The sequence below is a fragment of the Lissotriton vulgaris genome, chromosome 6, assembly GCF_964263255.1.
Source record: "Lissotriton vulgaris chromosome 6, aLisVul1.2, whole genome shotgun sequence".
Lineage (NCBI taxonomy): Eukaryota > Metazoa > Chordata > Amphibia > Caudata > Salamandridae > Lissotriton > Lissotriton vulgaris.
In genome coordinates, this window is record NC_141694.1 from 157688539 (window position 1) to 157704861 (window position 16323).

General features: G+C 44.7%; 1 protein-coding gene across 1 annotated transcript in view; it reads right to left on the reverse strand.

The window, feature by feature from the left end:
• The window catches only part of EFHC1 (EF-hand domain containing 1), a 258645-nt gene that overhangs the window by 160994 nt on the left and 81328 nt on the right, over positions 1 to 16323 (reverse strand). Inside the window, exon 5 of the mRNA XM_086926193.1 lies at positions 1007 to 1199. Within this exon, the coding sequence (XP_086782319.1) occupies positions 1007 to 1199 (193 nt within the window). The remainder of the gene's footprint in view (positions 1 to 1006; positions 1200 to 16323) is intronic.

Here is a 16323-nt window from a genome sequence, read left to right on the forward strand (position 1 = left end):
GGGGAGTAAGTAAGTAGCTTTAAGTTAAGTTGGTTTTGCCAAGGTTTGCTTCAAGAATTCTCATCTAAGGGTTTAGTCAACACCATACCTCTGAATAGAATGATGGAAGTCTGGTATTTCCTTCAGGGGGAACTCGGTATCCCAGTCACCCGCGAGGGCAGACTGGAAACGCTGGAGCTGGATTTCTCAGCAGAAGAAATGCAGCGTCTCTCTTCAGCGCGTCGAGGAAGGAGGGGGGACAGCGTCCGCGGGCAGCTTGGAATCTGCTGGGCTCTTCGCAGAGGGACGGCTGTTCAGCTCCTAAGCTCACCACACCATCGTTCGCGCTTTAGCAGCGATAATGGTATCAGTAGCTTCACCAACAGCAGCGGGGCAGCAGGCTGCAGCGACAGGGTGCTAGCTTCACCAACACGGGGTCTTGCAGACAGCTAGCAACAGGCAATTGCTTAAGGCAACGTTGGTAATATTTATACCTGACAGGTGCCTGGTTTGACGCAAGTTTGCTGGACATAAGACGTCAAATTAAAGATGTCACTAGGAAGTGATAGCTATCAGTTGCTCATTAGAGTTCCATTACTAATCAAAACACAGCAAGCGGGGATTTCCAGGTTTGCTGAGTTTTTAATCTTGTTGAAGAACTCGGAGTGTTAATCTAGGAATATCAGATAGTGACTTCTGCTCTGTCATTGCACTAATTGGTCGCAAAGGAAGTGGCAGAGAACTATGCTGGAATGTGGCTCTGTTCGTGTGAGGCCAGAGATGACTTTCTGAATATCGCACTTGAACGGTTATGCCAATATAGGGAATAAATGGATTTATAGCCGAATAGGGGCATAAGGTCACAGTATCGATCAGGAACCTAGATAAACACGCAACAGACTCTTTGCTGGATATTTTTGCATTAAAAGAATGTTACAGTTTTTTGCACAATCCAGAGAGCCATGTTTGCTTTTACAGAACTTTAACAAAAATATATAACATTTATTTGAGAAGTTAACTCACTCACCTTTTAGATCTTTAAGACACTTCGGTAAGTGCTGACGCTTCAACAGTACAGGGAAAGGGTCTCGTCCATCATTCCGCTCGTGAACCTCACGAATTTCCACTGTGTCATCACAGAGGTAGTAGTGAATGATTACTGGAAGCTCCTCTCCATACAAAGCGTCCGTGTCATCCCAAATGGCATAAAAGCGAAGCACCTGTAAGGAAGCATTGAATGTATTGAAGTAAAACTAGTCAGACAAGTAAGTATGTCTGCCATAATATATATATTGTTGTACTCAAATGTAACATTTGCAAAGTGCTTCATATCCCTGGTGCAGCCACACACAACTGTCTTGGGGCCGGATTACGATCTTGGTGGCTGGGATACTCCGTCACAAACGTGACGGATATCCCGTCTGCCATATTACGAGTTCCATAGGACATAATGGAATTGTAATTTTGCTGACGGAATATCCGTCATGATTGTGACAGAGTAACTCTGTTTGCCAAGATTGTAATCAGGCCCCTGGACAATACGGTAGCAGACTACCCTGCCTGTTATGCATGACTGCTTGGGTGTATGTTTACAGTGTGTCCTTATGAAAATTGTTGGGTTTCATGAGTGAGGGGTGGAGGGAAGCTACAATCAAATCACTTTGTGCGTCAGTGATACAGAACAGGTGAGGTAGATTGAGCCATGCTAGACAATTACACCATTTATGATGAATGCCTAGGGATGTCTGTATACATGCCTAATTATTCTTCATTGGATTAGTGCTGGACTAATTAGTAGCCTGAAATAACTAAACACAGTTAGACCAATTCACAAAAGTCTTTATGGAACATAAATTCCACATACTGAATTAAAAGAATTTGAATTCCTTAAACTTGACATTCCAAGTTGCACTTAGAAATGTACTGCACCAGAAGGATGAATTGCTAGCTGTTAAGTTGAAGGTTATGAGTGTGAATATGACTGTTTCTTGGTGCTACTGGATGTTTGCATTTCACTTACACATGCAGAATTTTTACACTAAGAAAATTGTGCATTCTTAAATTGTATGCAATGGAAAACACCAGGAAATCTACCAATACTGTACAATTCCTGGACGTCTCATGAAATGTACTGCGAGTCCCTAAATCATATGAAATCAAATCTCCTAGTAGTTATCCTAAGATTGGAGCAGATTCTTGGCTTTTGCCTATGCCCTTTTTTATGTTAAATAGTTTTTATTGAGTATTGTATAAAATGCAAACAAAAGGACAGTACATAAAAGCAATTATTGCAAAGACAGGGCTTGTCTGTATATAGTCACATTTCTGAGTAAACTATATTTAAGGCACCATGAGAGTAGGTACAGAAGGCAAGGAGGTGTACATGAGGTGCATAACATTTGCTTAAGTAATAGTATATATGCAGGAGACAAATGTGCTAAGCATGGGTTAGTATATGGACATCCTATGACTAAAGATGGCGAAAAGATGAGTAATCATTGCATAGAGTCTGTAGTTGCCGTTCCAGAGCACATCAATACGGGATCTATATGTATAGCAAGTATTAGTACCTAGATGCACAACAGAATAAACTGTCCTTACTAGGGCTGGTATTTCAGTGTATGTCAGTGTAGCATGAGCGTTAGATGTGGATTCGAAGGTACAGTTGATTAGTTTAATTAATTGAGGAAGTAGAGGAGAGCCCCTCATAGGTCGAATTTAATGAGGCTAGATGGGTCTGGCATCTATAACCTAGCAGTTATGGAGGTTTAAAGTTGCTCGTAGCAGTATCTAGAGAGTGCCATGTTGGTCTATATAATGCGCGCCAGGGGGAACATTGTATGGAGGTATTATCTGCACCTCGCGCCACATGTGGAAGAATATGTTGAAGTTCTTCCAGTTAGTGAGGATGAGTTTGCAGGCTAGTGTTAACATGAGAGCAAGTAGATCTCTTATCTGCTGCATTTTTTTATTTGAGGATCTAATGGGCATAGAAGAATGTATGTGAATTCAAGTGTAGGGGGGATATGTAAGACCTTTTTCATGAAGATAAAAGTAGAGTTCCAATAAGTACGGAGTTTGGAGCAGTCAAAGAGCATATGTGCTAAGTCAGCAGTTTGTTCGTTACGGTTCCAGCGATGGGTTCTTGGATGAAGTTAAGTTATGTTATGGAGTTTCACTGTGGTCCAGTAGGGTCTATGGATGACCGTATACTTTGTTATACTAATTTGGGAGAGCATCGGAGATACCTTGTTCATGAACGTTGACCGATATATGTGGGTCCAATCAAATGCGATGTTACTTTTAGAGGGATACACCTCCCAATGTTGCTCATTCTGGATTTGAAAGATTTCGGTAGGAGTAACTTATACACCCGGGACACAATATGTCCTCCTTTGTGCAGACCATTCATGAGAGTCAGGAGGGAGGATTTATTTTTAAAACCTTAGTATTTTGATATCTGGACTCTTAACTTCAAGAATCTGTAGAAATCCAGGTTCTCTAGCCCGTAGCAAGATTACACCCATAGGATGGCTCTCTTAGCGTATCCAAGATGTATTTGGAGTGGGGAGGAGGGGGAAGGTTTATGCATTGACAGATACGCACAAAGTGGTTTATTCTTTAAGATTGATTTTTCTATGCCAACCCAGATAGGTGTATACGTCTCGCCCTCAGTAATCCAATTGATGCCTTGCTTGAATAAAAATGCCGTCTCATAGTTCCTAAAATTCTGGATGCCTAACCCACTATTGCTTTTCGCTAGTCTGATTTTTTGCGTGATATTTCGTTTTTTTGTCTTGCCACTGACATTTTTTAAAGATGTCTACTTTAGTAATTCGGTAGTTTATTAAGGGAGTGATCATCATCTCTAGGGTCTCTGCTCTAACACACAAGGAAAGAAATTTGGGTGACCAACCATCAAGACGTTTGCTGATCTTTTTGAGTAATGATTTTTCGTTCTGTTTAAGTGTAGTTATGAGGTCGCTAGAGAATTCAACTCCTAAATATTTGATGCATTTCAGTTGCCATGTGAGATCTGAGTCCCCTAAGATCTCCCTGTTCCCTATATTATTGAGGAATTTCACCTCTGATTTGTCCCTATTTAGGGTATAGCCTCAGACCTCTGCAATTTCCTGCATAGATGCATCAATGCGGAAATAGAGGCAGGGGCATCCTCGTTAATAATTAAGATATCGTCTGCATACACTGTAAGTTTTATATGTTGTTTACAAAATGAAATCCCTGATATGCCTTTATTCTTATTCTAGCTAGGGGTTATCTTTGTAATGTGTCTGGTAGAAATCTTTTACTACTTCTGCAATGTTAGTAGTGTTGGTATGCACTAAACCTTGTTTATCTTTTATAGAAGTGATGGCATACTTCTGTAGGTTATGTTTTAAGATTGATGCCAGACTTTTACCTGCTTTTTTGCATCACATAGGCGAGTGCTTTTATTTTGTTGATCCATATACCTGCTCTTGTACTTATTTATTATTTTGTTATACTAATATTTTTTCTGGGTGATCTCTAGAAGGATACTACTATTTCTGTTAACAACTGTCGTTTTTCTAGGTCAGTGATATGTTTTTCTAACTCTGAGAGTTCAGAATTCATCCTTTTATTCATGTTGGATTACATTTTCATTATCGCTCCCCACAATGTGGCCTTCAGGGCTTCCCACCTTGTAATTTCCGAGGTTTTATCTGGTTTATTGTCATTAAGGAAGTTCTGTATTGACTCTTCAACTGCCTGCACATTATTGTGGTGTTTAAGTATCTCGTCATTAAATCTCCACAGCGTCTGTTTTGGAACATGGCAGGGGTCAGAAAATGACATGGTTATGCAGGAGTTGTCCGAAACCACTCTAGCTTCGATTGTCTGATCAACCATTCCGATGGAGAGGTTCGAGATCAGTAGGTAGTCAATATGGGAGTAAGAGTTGTGTGGGCAGGAGTAAAATGTATAGTGTCCTTCATCTGGGTTTTGAATTCTCCATGCATCTATGAGACTGAATCTCATGCATAGATTTTTTAAGTGCTTTTATTTAGCAATAAGGGAACTGTGAGTTCTTATCTTTTGCAGGGTATAATGGTAGATTGAAGTCACTTGCAAGGATGAATGAGGAGGATTCAGGGATCATTTTTTGTTGCGACAAGGGGTCATCCCGCAAGGACGGTTCTTCTGCAGTTGGGGCATATACATTAACCGCCTAGAAATCATTATTATTTTTGGAAAGTTTAGATATAATCCATCTTCCACGTTCATCTGTTAGGTTGGAAAACATAACATTTATATCAGAGTTTTTAGTTATTAGTCAAGACACCATTTTTCTTCCCCAAGCTATCTGAGCATGCTACCTTAGCGAAGCGGTGTTTTCACATTGATGTATTGTGTGAGGAATCGATTTTGAGAACTATATCTCCTTTGAGTTTGTATATGTAGTCAATGATTTTCTTTTTCTTAACCACTTCACATTAAGTGAAATTATCTTAATATTCTGCTTTGGGTTAAGCATGATTAATTTTAACACTCGTATGGTTCCTGTTTAGGAACTTGTGCTTTGTACAGAAGGTTGTAGAAGAGTGAATGTGTGTAATTAAGTTTACATCTGTGTTGTAGGGTGATGAGGTATTTGGAAGAGTAGAAAAAGAGGTAAAAAGTGGACCTCCTTGTCTACATCTACAGAATGAGACTGTGTCCTGATCCAGAATAAAGTACCTTCTTGTAAGTGTAGGTAGTATAGCAAAATATCTATTTAGGTGATCATATCATCAATTCCTTAGTATTGACATAAACAAAAAAAGGAAATAAAACAGAAAAAGATAAAGCTAGAAGTACGAAATAGAAAATAAGACTACAAATGAGAAGTGTAGATAGCCAGACCCATTCCGTTAAGGCCCCTTCCCCCCTCTCACCCACCCCTCCAAAAAATATATGACATTTTGTAATACCCGCACAGGCTTAAAACTCAACTTATTTACATATGCACCTGTAATGTGATTGACGAAAAACAGGAGACAAGTCAGTTGACTAAATATACTTTTGGTAAGTTTTGAGTAGATCAACAGAGCAATATTCACCAGCAAGCAGTAGACTTAATAAAGACTAACTATTAGGCTAACGGAGTGAGACAAACATTCTTGATGCAACCCTTCTTAATGAATTATTTGATCATGTTTTGGCCGGGGATTACATAATTTGTAAATCAGAGGTGGTCTCTTACCTTTAGTCAGTTGGTAAATGACATATTGATAAATCACATACTTAGGTTGATAACGTATAGTAAATAGTAGTTAAGCATCTTAGCCTGTATTAGTAGTAGTACGTGCAAAAGTATGAACATGAGGGACATATAGGAGCAGCATCCAGGCCCTTAGGCTTGTGTAGTTTATAGCTCTCTACACAAAGAGCATTACGGCAAGCTTTTGGGACCAGCTTCTAGAGCCTTATGTGTTGAATTGTCCATAGTTGAGTCTTGTCATCCAGGAATTTTGAGAGGGCAAAAGGATCTTTGAAAATGTGTGTTGAACCTTGTATAGTCACTCAGTATTTTGCTGGTCCTGCAAATGAGAATTGGCAGCTCAGAGTGGTTTCCTTTTCATTGTTGGTGATTATGTTTCTTCATATATGTAATAATTATTTTCACGTTGGTACTGCAGTGGTCTACATACAATTGGGCTTGGGAAGGTCTGATTGGGATGTTACAGGGGCACATTGTGCTCTTTCAGACTCCAAGCCCTTTTCGAATGTTACATCATTGTTTTGAAAGACCAATTTTTTCTAGGAATTTAATGCAAGACCTGGCTGTGTCCTCCTCTTTGGGGATGCCAAAGATGTAGAGGTTTTCCCTTCTGTTCCTATCTTCTAGTGCTGCCAGTTCTCTGGTTGAAGCTTGGGTCGTGTAATTTAGGGGCTGGATATTTTTGTGTGACTTAGTTTCAGAGTCTTCTAGGTTGTTGAGTGTACTTTCTGTCTCAGCAATCCTTGTTTTGATTTGTTTAATGTCTGAGAGAATGGTACATATCTCATTTTACATTGCAACCGTGTTGTCCTTTGTGGATTTGGCGAGATCATGAATGTCTGCTAGTTTCATTAGAATCATCTCCATCGTGTAGTTAATGTCCTTCCTTTGTTTGACTGGTGAGTCAGGGATAGGTGGGTTTGCTTTGACTCTCTTTAGATTGGCTGTAGATTTATTTTCTGCCATTTTGTTTAGTGGAGATGATGTCGTTTACGGTGGATTTGGATAGGCGCAGATTTGCTATGTTAGATAGTTTTGTTATTTAATGTTCTTATTTTTGTTTAAACTGCTTATATGGAGCTTGTGGTGTGCCAGCAGGTGTCAGCGAGATCAAATTTAGGCAATCTTCTTACAGTTTTGCTGAGTTTTGTGCTTTACTATGTGAATACCAGCAGTGAGTTAAATAAACTTGAGGGCCCCCCCTCCGAATTTAATCAGGAGCTCTGGGGCCAGAGAACTGTACTAAGGGGGCCACCCTGCAACTCAGGGGCTCATCAAAAAGAACAGATTTAGTTATGGTTGGGGACTCTGCCACAAGGTAGAGGAGTATTAGAATTTGGGTCCTGATTGGACAGGTCTATCTTCGCTCTCTCGATCGATATCAAATGGGTGGAGAGTCTTGTGATGCTGAAACACAGAATGTCAAGGTCAAGGTCAAATGGTGTGATATTCTGCCAGGCGAGGAGTATTATCCCAGATATAGTCAGCTTAGCGAGCAGTCGTGCACTTGCAGTGAGACAATAGGTTTGGAGTTAGTAGTTCAAGTAAGTCAAAATCCTGCATTACAAACAGTATATCAGGTAGCACAAACACTAGGGGGCCCATTACGATGGCGGGCGGACAAAGTCCGCCCGCCACCGTATCTGGAAACAGGACCGCCTGCCAATCCCGCAAGCAGCACCCGCCGCAATGTGTCAAATGCATGTTGTGCATTACTGAGCGGTGCCTGCCACCTTGTGCATGCAAATGCAGGGAGATACCTTATGTACCCCTGCATGTGCACCACCACCCCCACCCCCACGAACACCCTGGTGGCCCGTAACGGGCCCCCAAAGAAAAAACTACATGCCTTTCCATGGCGGCGTCTCAGCCATGAAAGGCATTTCACTGCCATGATGATAATATGGATGGCGGTGCCTGCATGGCACCGCCACCATATTCCTGGGCTTTTCTGCCCGGTAGGCAATCAGGCGGATTGCCTACCAGCGGACGGTCTTCCCGTCCTCAGGGGTCCCCCCTGCCATCGTAATATGGCGGGGGAAAAGTCATGCAGGCGGTAGATTTTAGCGGGCGGTGGCGATCCGCCCGCTATCATAATGACCCCCTAGGTGTGTGAAGAACAAGTTACTTACCTTCGGTAACGCTTTTTCTGGTGGATACAGTATCTGCCTGTGGATTCCTCACCTTGTGAATATCCCCTGCACCAGCAGCATTGGGAATTTTTTTGTAGCTCTCCACGCCGACGAGGACGATGTCAGAGAAGCATGGCTTCGCTCACGACTCCGCTGACGTCACTGGAGCCATAAGAGAGCCTCGTCGGCGTGATGACGTCAGTTCCGCCCTTTTTTTCTGTACCTTCGAGGTACACGGACGCACCGACACAAATATATACAGTATACACAGTACACAGTGTCAAACCAACATACAAAGTGTGAAATCAATACAGTAAAGCAAAAAGAATTAAACACTTCCATGGAAAGTAACAGACATAAAATAACACCATTGCAGGTATACAAGGGTGGAAAATGGGGAGGCGGGTGGGTCAATGAAGAATCTAAACGCAGATACTGTATCCACCAGAAAAAAGCGATACCGAAGGTAAGTAACTTGTTCTACTGATGGTTACATCTGCCAGTGGATTCCTCACCTTGTGAATAGAGGCCCACAGCAGTCCCCACTCCCGGAGGAGGGTGTCCACCTTTCTTTACCAAAAAGTCCTGTAGGACAGAACGCGCAAAGTGACCATACCTCCTCACCTCGGAATCTAAGCAGTAATGCTTCGCGAAGGTGTGGAGGGAGGCCCAAGTTGCCGTTCTGAAATGTCCTCCACAGGAACACCTCTAGACAAGGCAGATGTTGACGATTTAGCTCTAGTAGAATGAGCCTTTATACCCTCTGGAGGATCCTTACTAGCCAAAGAGTAACAGATCTTGATGCACAAGATAATCCATCTGGGAAGGGTACGCTCGTGCACCGCTCTGCCTTTCCTGCAGCCAGCAAAACCCACGAAGAGTTGGTCATCCATACGACAGTCTCTAGTCCTACTGAGGTAAAAACGTACCGCCCTTTTAGGGTCCAATCAGTGAAGCCGCTCCTCCTCCTTGGAAGGGTGAGGGGAAGGATAGAAAGAAGGAAGGGTAATGGACTGCCCCAGATGAAAGCGAGTTACCACCTTAGGCATAAAAGCAGCACTGGTCTTGAGAACCATTCTATCAGCATGAATAGTCAGGAATGGGGGTTTTGAACTCGGAGCCTGAAGCTCACTTACCCTCCTTACCGAGGTAATGGCAACAAGAAATACAGTCTTTAAAGACAATAGTCTCAAGGGACACTTGTGCAAGGACTCGAAGGGAGAACCCATCAAGTAGGTTAAGACCAGATTTAAGTCCCATTGAGGCACAATAAATGCAGTGGGTGGATATTTGTTGGTAAGGCCCTTAATGAACCGTAACACAATGGGTGATTTAAACAAAGACAAATCCGATAAATAGCCCTTCACAGTAGCCACAGCAAAACCCTGCTGGGCTAGAGAAAGAGCAAATTGAAGGATGTTGGATAAGCGAGCCCTCAAAGGGTCAATAGACTTCTCCCCACACCAATGAACAAATTTGGACCACCTATAGGAATAGATAGACTTGGTGGAGAGACGTCTGACAGACAAAATAACATCCACCACGTCAGAAGGAAGAGAGAAAGAATTCAGGTTGCCTCGTTCAATCTCCAGGCACGAAGGTGTAAGCTCTGGAGGTGGGGGTGTAGAACCTGCCCCTGCGACTGCGAGAGGAGGTCTGCCCAGAGAGGGAGACAGCGCGGAGGGCACGAGGAGAGGTGGAGAAGATCTGTATACCACACTCATCTTGACCAATCCGGGGCGATCAATATAATTTGGGCCCGGTCTTGGCGAATCTTCCTCAGAACCCGAGGAATCAAGGGTATGGGAGGAAACGCGTGAAGGAGTTGTGAGCTACAATTCATCAGAAACACGTCCCCCAAAGCTCCCTGCAACTGATACTGGAGACTGCAGAATGACGCGCAGTGAGCATTCTCGTGAGTGGCAAACAGGTCCACCCAAGGAGTTCTCCACGTCCGAAAGACATGACGTACCACTTCCGGATGGAGCCTCCACTCGTGGTCGGCAGGGAACTGCCGACTGATACTGTCTGCACGAACGTTCAGAACTCCGGCCGGATGATTTGCCAACAGACAAATCCGATGGTCCAGAACCCAGGAACAGAGACGCAGAGCCTCTCTGCAGAGACAATGCGACCCCACTCCTCCCTGCATGCACATTGCGGTAGTGTTCTCCGTCAGTCCTTGGACCGACTGACCAGGAAGGGAGGAAAGCCTTGAGCGCCAAACATATCGCCCACAACTCTAGAAGGTTGATATGAAGCAACCTTTCCTCTGGAGACCAAAGACCCTTGATCTCCAGATCCCCCAGATGAGCCCCCCACCCTAAGGTGGATGCATCCGTTATCACTGTGGCCACCGATGGAGGTAGATGGAAGGGCTTTCCTTGAGACAGATTGCCCTCCACGCCCAACCAAGACATATCCGCTGCAGCTTCTCTGGAGATACTCACAGACTCCCTGAGATCTCCGTTGTGCTGATACCACTGCCTGCGGAGGCACCACTAGAGCGCCTTCATGTGCCAGCGTGCATGGTCGACCAACAGAATGCAGGAAGCTAACAGACCGAGCAGGCGAAGGACCTTCAGGACTGGAATGACCGCTTCGTTGTAAAACAAGGGAATCATTTCCTGAATGTCGAGAATCCTTTGTGGAGGAGGGAATGCTCGACACACAGTAGTGTCCAGTACTGCCCCTATGAACAGGTTGCGCTGAGAGGGCACCAGGTGAGACTTGGGCACGTGTATCGAGAAACCCAATTCTCGATACCCAATTCTCGATTGTAACTTGCAGATGATGAAGCACCTCTGCTTCGATCAGCCAGTCGTCCAGATAGGGGAAAACCGGAATCCCCGATCTCCTGAGATGTGCTGCCACCACTGCCATCACCTTGGTGAAGACTCGAGGTGCAGTAGTAAGTCCAAACGGGAGGACCGCAAACTGATAACTTTGCGACCCTACCATAAAACAGAAATACTTCCTGTGTGACATCAGGATATGAAAATACGAGGCCTGCAAGTCTATCAACACCATCCAATCTTCCTGTTGCAGCGCTTGAAGAACCTGCGCAAGGGTGAGCATCTTGAACTTCTCCTGTTTTAGAAAGAGGTTCAAGATCCTGAGATCCAGGATTGGACGTAACCTGCCATCCTTCTTGGGAATCAGGAAATACGGGTAATAGCATCCCTGACTCCTTTCCCGCTCTGGAACCACCTCTATCGCACCCTTTTTCAGTAAAGTTAACACTTCTTCCTGCAGGAGAAGAAGGTGGTCCTCAGAGCAAGCCCCTTGACAAGGAGGGTAATTTGGTGGGAACTCCCGAAAGGGAAGAGCATACCCATTCTCTACAAGATTGAGAACCCAAAGGTCTGTAGTGATCGATTCCCAATCTTGAAGAAAATTAGTAAGCCGACCCCCCACAGGACCAACATGATCCAGAATGGTGGATGCTTTGCTGTGGCAAGAGGGGGGGAGGTAGAGGAAGAGGAGGAGGAAGCTGACGGCCTCGTGGGCGACCTCTGTGCTTGCCCCTGTAGGACTTGTACAAGGTGTTCTGCTGCTGCTGCTGCTGCTGCTGCTGCTGCTGCTGAGGCTGAGGCTGAGGTCCGAATAACGATCTCCCAAAACCCCTGTACTTCCTGTACAAGGATCCTCTAGGCTGAGCCTGAAGGACCAAAGACGTGGCAGTGGCTTTACTGTCCTTAAACATTTCCAAGGCTGTATCCGCTTTCTTTCCAAACAGCCTGAACCATCAAAACGGAGATCCAAAAGTGTTGCCTGCACATCTGGGGAGAACTCCGATGATTTAAGCCAGGCACTCCTTCTTGTAGCGACAGCATATCCCATGATCCTGGCAAGTATGCAATGTCCAGACCACTTTAAATCACCTGACGAGCAGCCGCTTGTGTGTCTGACAAGACCTCATTAAAATTCTGTCTGTCCTCCTCAGACAATTTAGGGGAAAGTTGCTTAGCAGAGTCCATTAGGACATTGATGTAATGTCCCAAAAGACAGGTGGCATTTGTGGACTTCAATGCCATGCTTGCAGAGGAAAACACCTTTTTTGCAAACTGGTCAATTTATTTCGACTTTCTATCGCCAGGAACCTGAGGAAAAGCCCCAGAAGATCTTTTGGAACAGGCAGCTTGAACCACTAGACTCTCAGGAGAAGGATGGGAAGTTAAAAAGGCTGTGTCCCCTGGAGCTGCCCTGTATCTCCTGGCAACAGACTTAGAAACTGCCGGGGCCGAAAAGGGCTTACACCAAACGTCCATTACAGGCTCAGTGATGGCATCATTGAATGGTAGCAAACGCTCCACCACAGTAGAAGGTGAATGAAGAACTTCCGTCAAGATATTTGACTTAAATTAGGCCGTGGGAAGCTGGAGGTCTAAAAGTTCTGCTGCCTTTCTTATCACTGTATGGTAAGGAGCCACATCCTTTGAAGGAGCATCAGATGCAGGTGAAAGCTCCCATTCTGGATATAAATCAAGGCCACTTGCCTCCTTCAGTTCTTCAAAATAGTAATCCGACTCTTGAATCTCACCTTCCTTCAGTTCCTCCAAACGATACCTCTGCTCTTCTAAAATCCTCTGAGCCTCTCTCCTAGATCTCATTCTCGGCACCGGTGTCGATGGAGACGGACACGACTCCGATGGAGCCGGAGCCGAACACGGATCCGGAGGCACAGCCTGCGCCAAATGAGGTCCAGATGACAGCGCCAGAGATGAAAGGGACGACATTGACGTCCTCGGCGCCGGGAAATGCCAAATCGGAGCCGCTGGCAGAAATGGCATAAAGGGAGCCTAGTCATAGGCGTGAGGAACCCCAGATTAAATGCCATAGGACCCATGGGACCCAGAGGTGCTCCAGAGGGGTATATAGCCCTTTGAAAAACTCCATACATCGCATTTAGATAAATTGATGGATCTTGCCCTGGGCCAGGGAAAGGTGGATAAATGCCTGGTGAAGTCTCAGGCGCAGGCATTACCAGACTTGGGCCAGTCGGCGCCGACGGTGGAGCCACTGGAGTCGACGACTCATCTGGCACTGGAACTTCTTCCTCCAGAACCGGAGAATGTGTCTAAGTCGGAGATGGAGCCAGCGTCGGAGAAGGAGCTGGCGAAGCCACAGGAGAAGCCGATATTACCGGAGAACCCTGATTCGAGGGAGAAGGTGCCACGAAGTCTTTAGGACGTCAAGGAGCTGGCGAGGTAGACTTCGGAGCCGTGTCTTTATCTGAACGGCGTCTTGACCCTTGCCTCTTCTTCTTCTTCTTATGCTTCTTAGATCTAGAAGCATGCCCCGACGTCGACTTCGAGCCCGACCTCGACCTGGAACGAGACCTTGACCTTCTTCTAACTCTTTTCTTCTTCCTCATCTTCGCCATGACGAGTTTAGCTTCGCTTTAATTTAACACCTTCTGGTTCATTTTTCTACGGCAGGCACATCCCTCGACGTTGTGATCTGACAACAGGCACCAGACACCATCTTCGTGTGGCTCTGTAATAGACATGTGTCCTCCGCACACCCCGCAGGGCTTGAACCCGGACTTCCTTGACGACATCCTCAAAAAGGAAACAAGAACAAGACCAGAAATGCAAGGAGAAACACAAAGTAGCAAGTGAAACCACGGAGAGTCCACGAAAAACCGTTAGCGTCAACGGAAAAAAGGGAACTGACATCATCACGCCGACAAGGCTCTCTTATGGCTCCAGTGACGTAAGCGGAGTCGCGAGCGGAGCCATGCTTCTGTGACGTCGTCCTTATTGGCGTGGAGAGTTACAAAACATTTCCGAATGCTGCTGGCGCAGGGGATATTCACAAAGTGAGGAATCCGCTGGCAGATGTATCCATCAGAACTGTAAAGTACTAACCCTGAGTTACCTCATTCACTTATTACGGCATTGTGGTGTACATTTAGAAAAGCGCCTCTATTGGGAAACTATTGTAATTGTATCGATGAACAGCAAGAATTAGCTGGGTATGCCTGCAATCAGAGGTGGTTTGTAGTTAGAGTAGCGCTTCCATATGAGTTAGTGGTTAGTACCACTACGCTTGTCAGAGACTGTCTATTCTATCAGTGTGTCGCCATTTTGAACTGTGTAAGTCATTCTATTCTAAATTTTCTTCGAAGTAGTGCCCTTTTAATTTAGTTATTTAGGAAATATAGGCATTAAGTTGCAGCCAAGTTCAAAAACCTGGAAATGTGCAGATCAAAGTTAGCGTCCACAAGCTCTTTCAGCCTTTTTACATTTAAAAAACTTGTGCCTTTAGAGTTAGCTTTTAAGCTTTGTAGCCTTGTGACCTTTAAGCCTTTCAGGATTGAGCCTGGGGGCACTGGGGCACTGCCATTTTGATGTGGTGACACAGATAAAATGTGCAGTCACCAGCTCTCTTAGCCTTTTAAAAAAAAATTTACTTGTACCTTTATGGGGTAGCCTTTTAGTCTTTGTAGCCTTGTAGTCTTTGAGCCACTTTATAGTTATTAAACCTGTAGCCTTGTAATCTTGTGGTCTTTAGAGTTAATAAACTCCGCAGCGCCAGTTGTGTGTGGGCTCTTGGTTTGCTGAAGGTTGCTCAGTGTGTTGAAGGATCAGGTGTTGACGCACTAGCGCACTGCCAATTTGACACACTGACATTAATGTTGGTCAAAAGCTTGGTGATACACAGTTAAAAGTTGTTGTCACAAGCCTTTATATTGTTTTTAGGGTGGAGCTGGGTAGGAGTTTAGTTAGGCTTTCCTTGGTGTCAGGAATAAAAGATTTCCTAGTAAGCATGACAGAAAGTTTTAATTCTATTAAGGACACGGAGGCGAGGATTATGCTCAGACTTTCTTTATTCCTCCTTCCAGCAGCTTCAACTTCAACTTACTAAACAAAAAGTAGCACTCCCAGGGTGCCTCATTAAGGTCATCCACAATCCACCAAGAGACAGTCCATAATACCCACAAGGTTGTGTGCTTCCTGTGTCACCTCCTCTCTCTTGACTGCAACCACTCTATCCTTGCGTCCTGTCAGTCAGTTTTGGAACCTCCGGAACCTGGAAAAGGTCAACCGACAAAACCCATGACTCTGATCTCAATGCACAACCGATAAACATTTTTAAAACACTTGCAAGTACACCCCAATATGAACAGTAACGTCCTCCCTTGTGTCTCCCAAAGATAACTGTAACAACAGTTAAAATAACCTCTAAAACACATACTTACACCATACGACAGAATCCCACCTTGATGGATGCACTCCTTAACAGTACCGGGTGGGAACAGGGATCTCGTAGCCCTGGGCGGGAATAATCCTCGCCTCTGTGTCCTTAATAGAATTCAAACTTTCTGTCATGCTTACTAGGACATTTTTTATTCTATGTCAGGACCGGAGGCGAGGAATATGCTTGTTCAAAGCTTATCCACCCCCAACGACACCGTGTCTATGACTGGTTTAGAATAGAACCGCTTGAGCACAGAGTCTGATGACTAGTCTGCGGCGTTAAAAATATCTTCCAACTTGGCCCCCAGGGAGAAAGCCTTTGAAGCCAAAGCTCCACTTACTGAAAGGGTGCTAAACTGCAAGACGTTTATACCCACTCCCTGCATCACCCATCTGATCCAACAGGCTACAGTCGGTGGCGTAACCACTTCGAAGGGCTTCCTTAGGGAAATCAACAATTGGCGTTCCCCTGAGGGAACAAGTTTCTTCCGTCATACTCTCATATTCTTTGAGACATAGGTGAATTATCGAACACTGGATAGGACACCACTCTGGAATCTAATTTGGTCCTACAAATGATATGGAAAGTAACTCAGTGCGGGGTGAGAACCCTTCCTGAAATGTCCAGTGCCCTAACGTCGGACACTCTTCGTCATGAGACCAGACACAAAAGCATCGCCCGCTTAGCCGACAGCTCCGTACGGGACAAGTACTTTTTTGCGTTGCCAAGATTGGAATAGGTGCAAAAATCTTATTGACGTCCCAT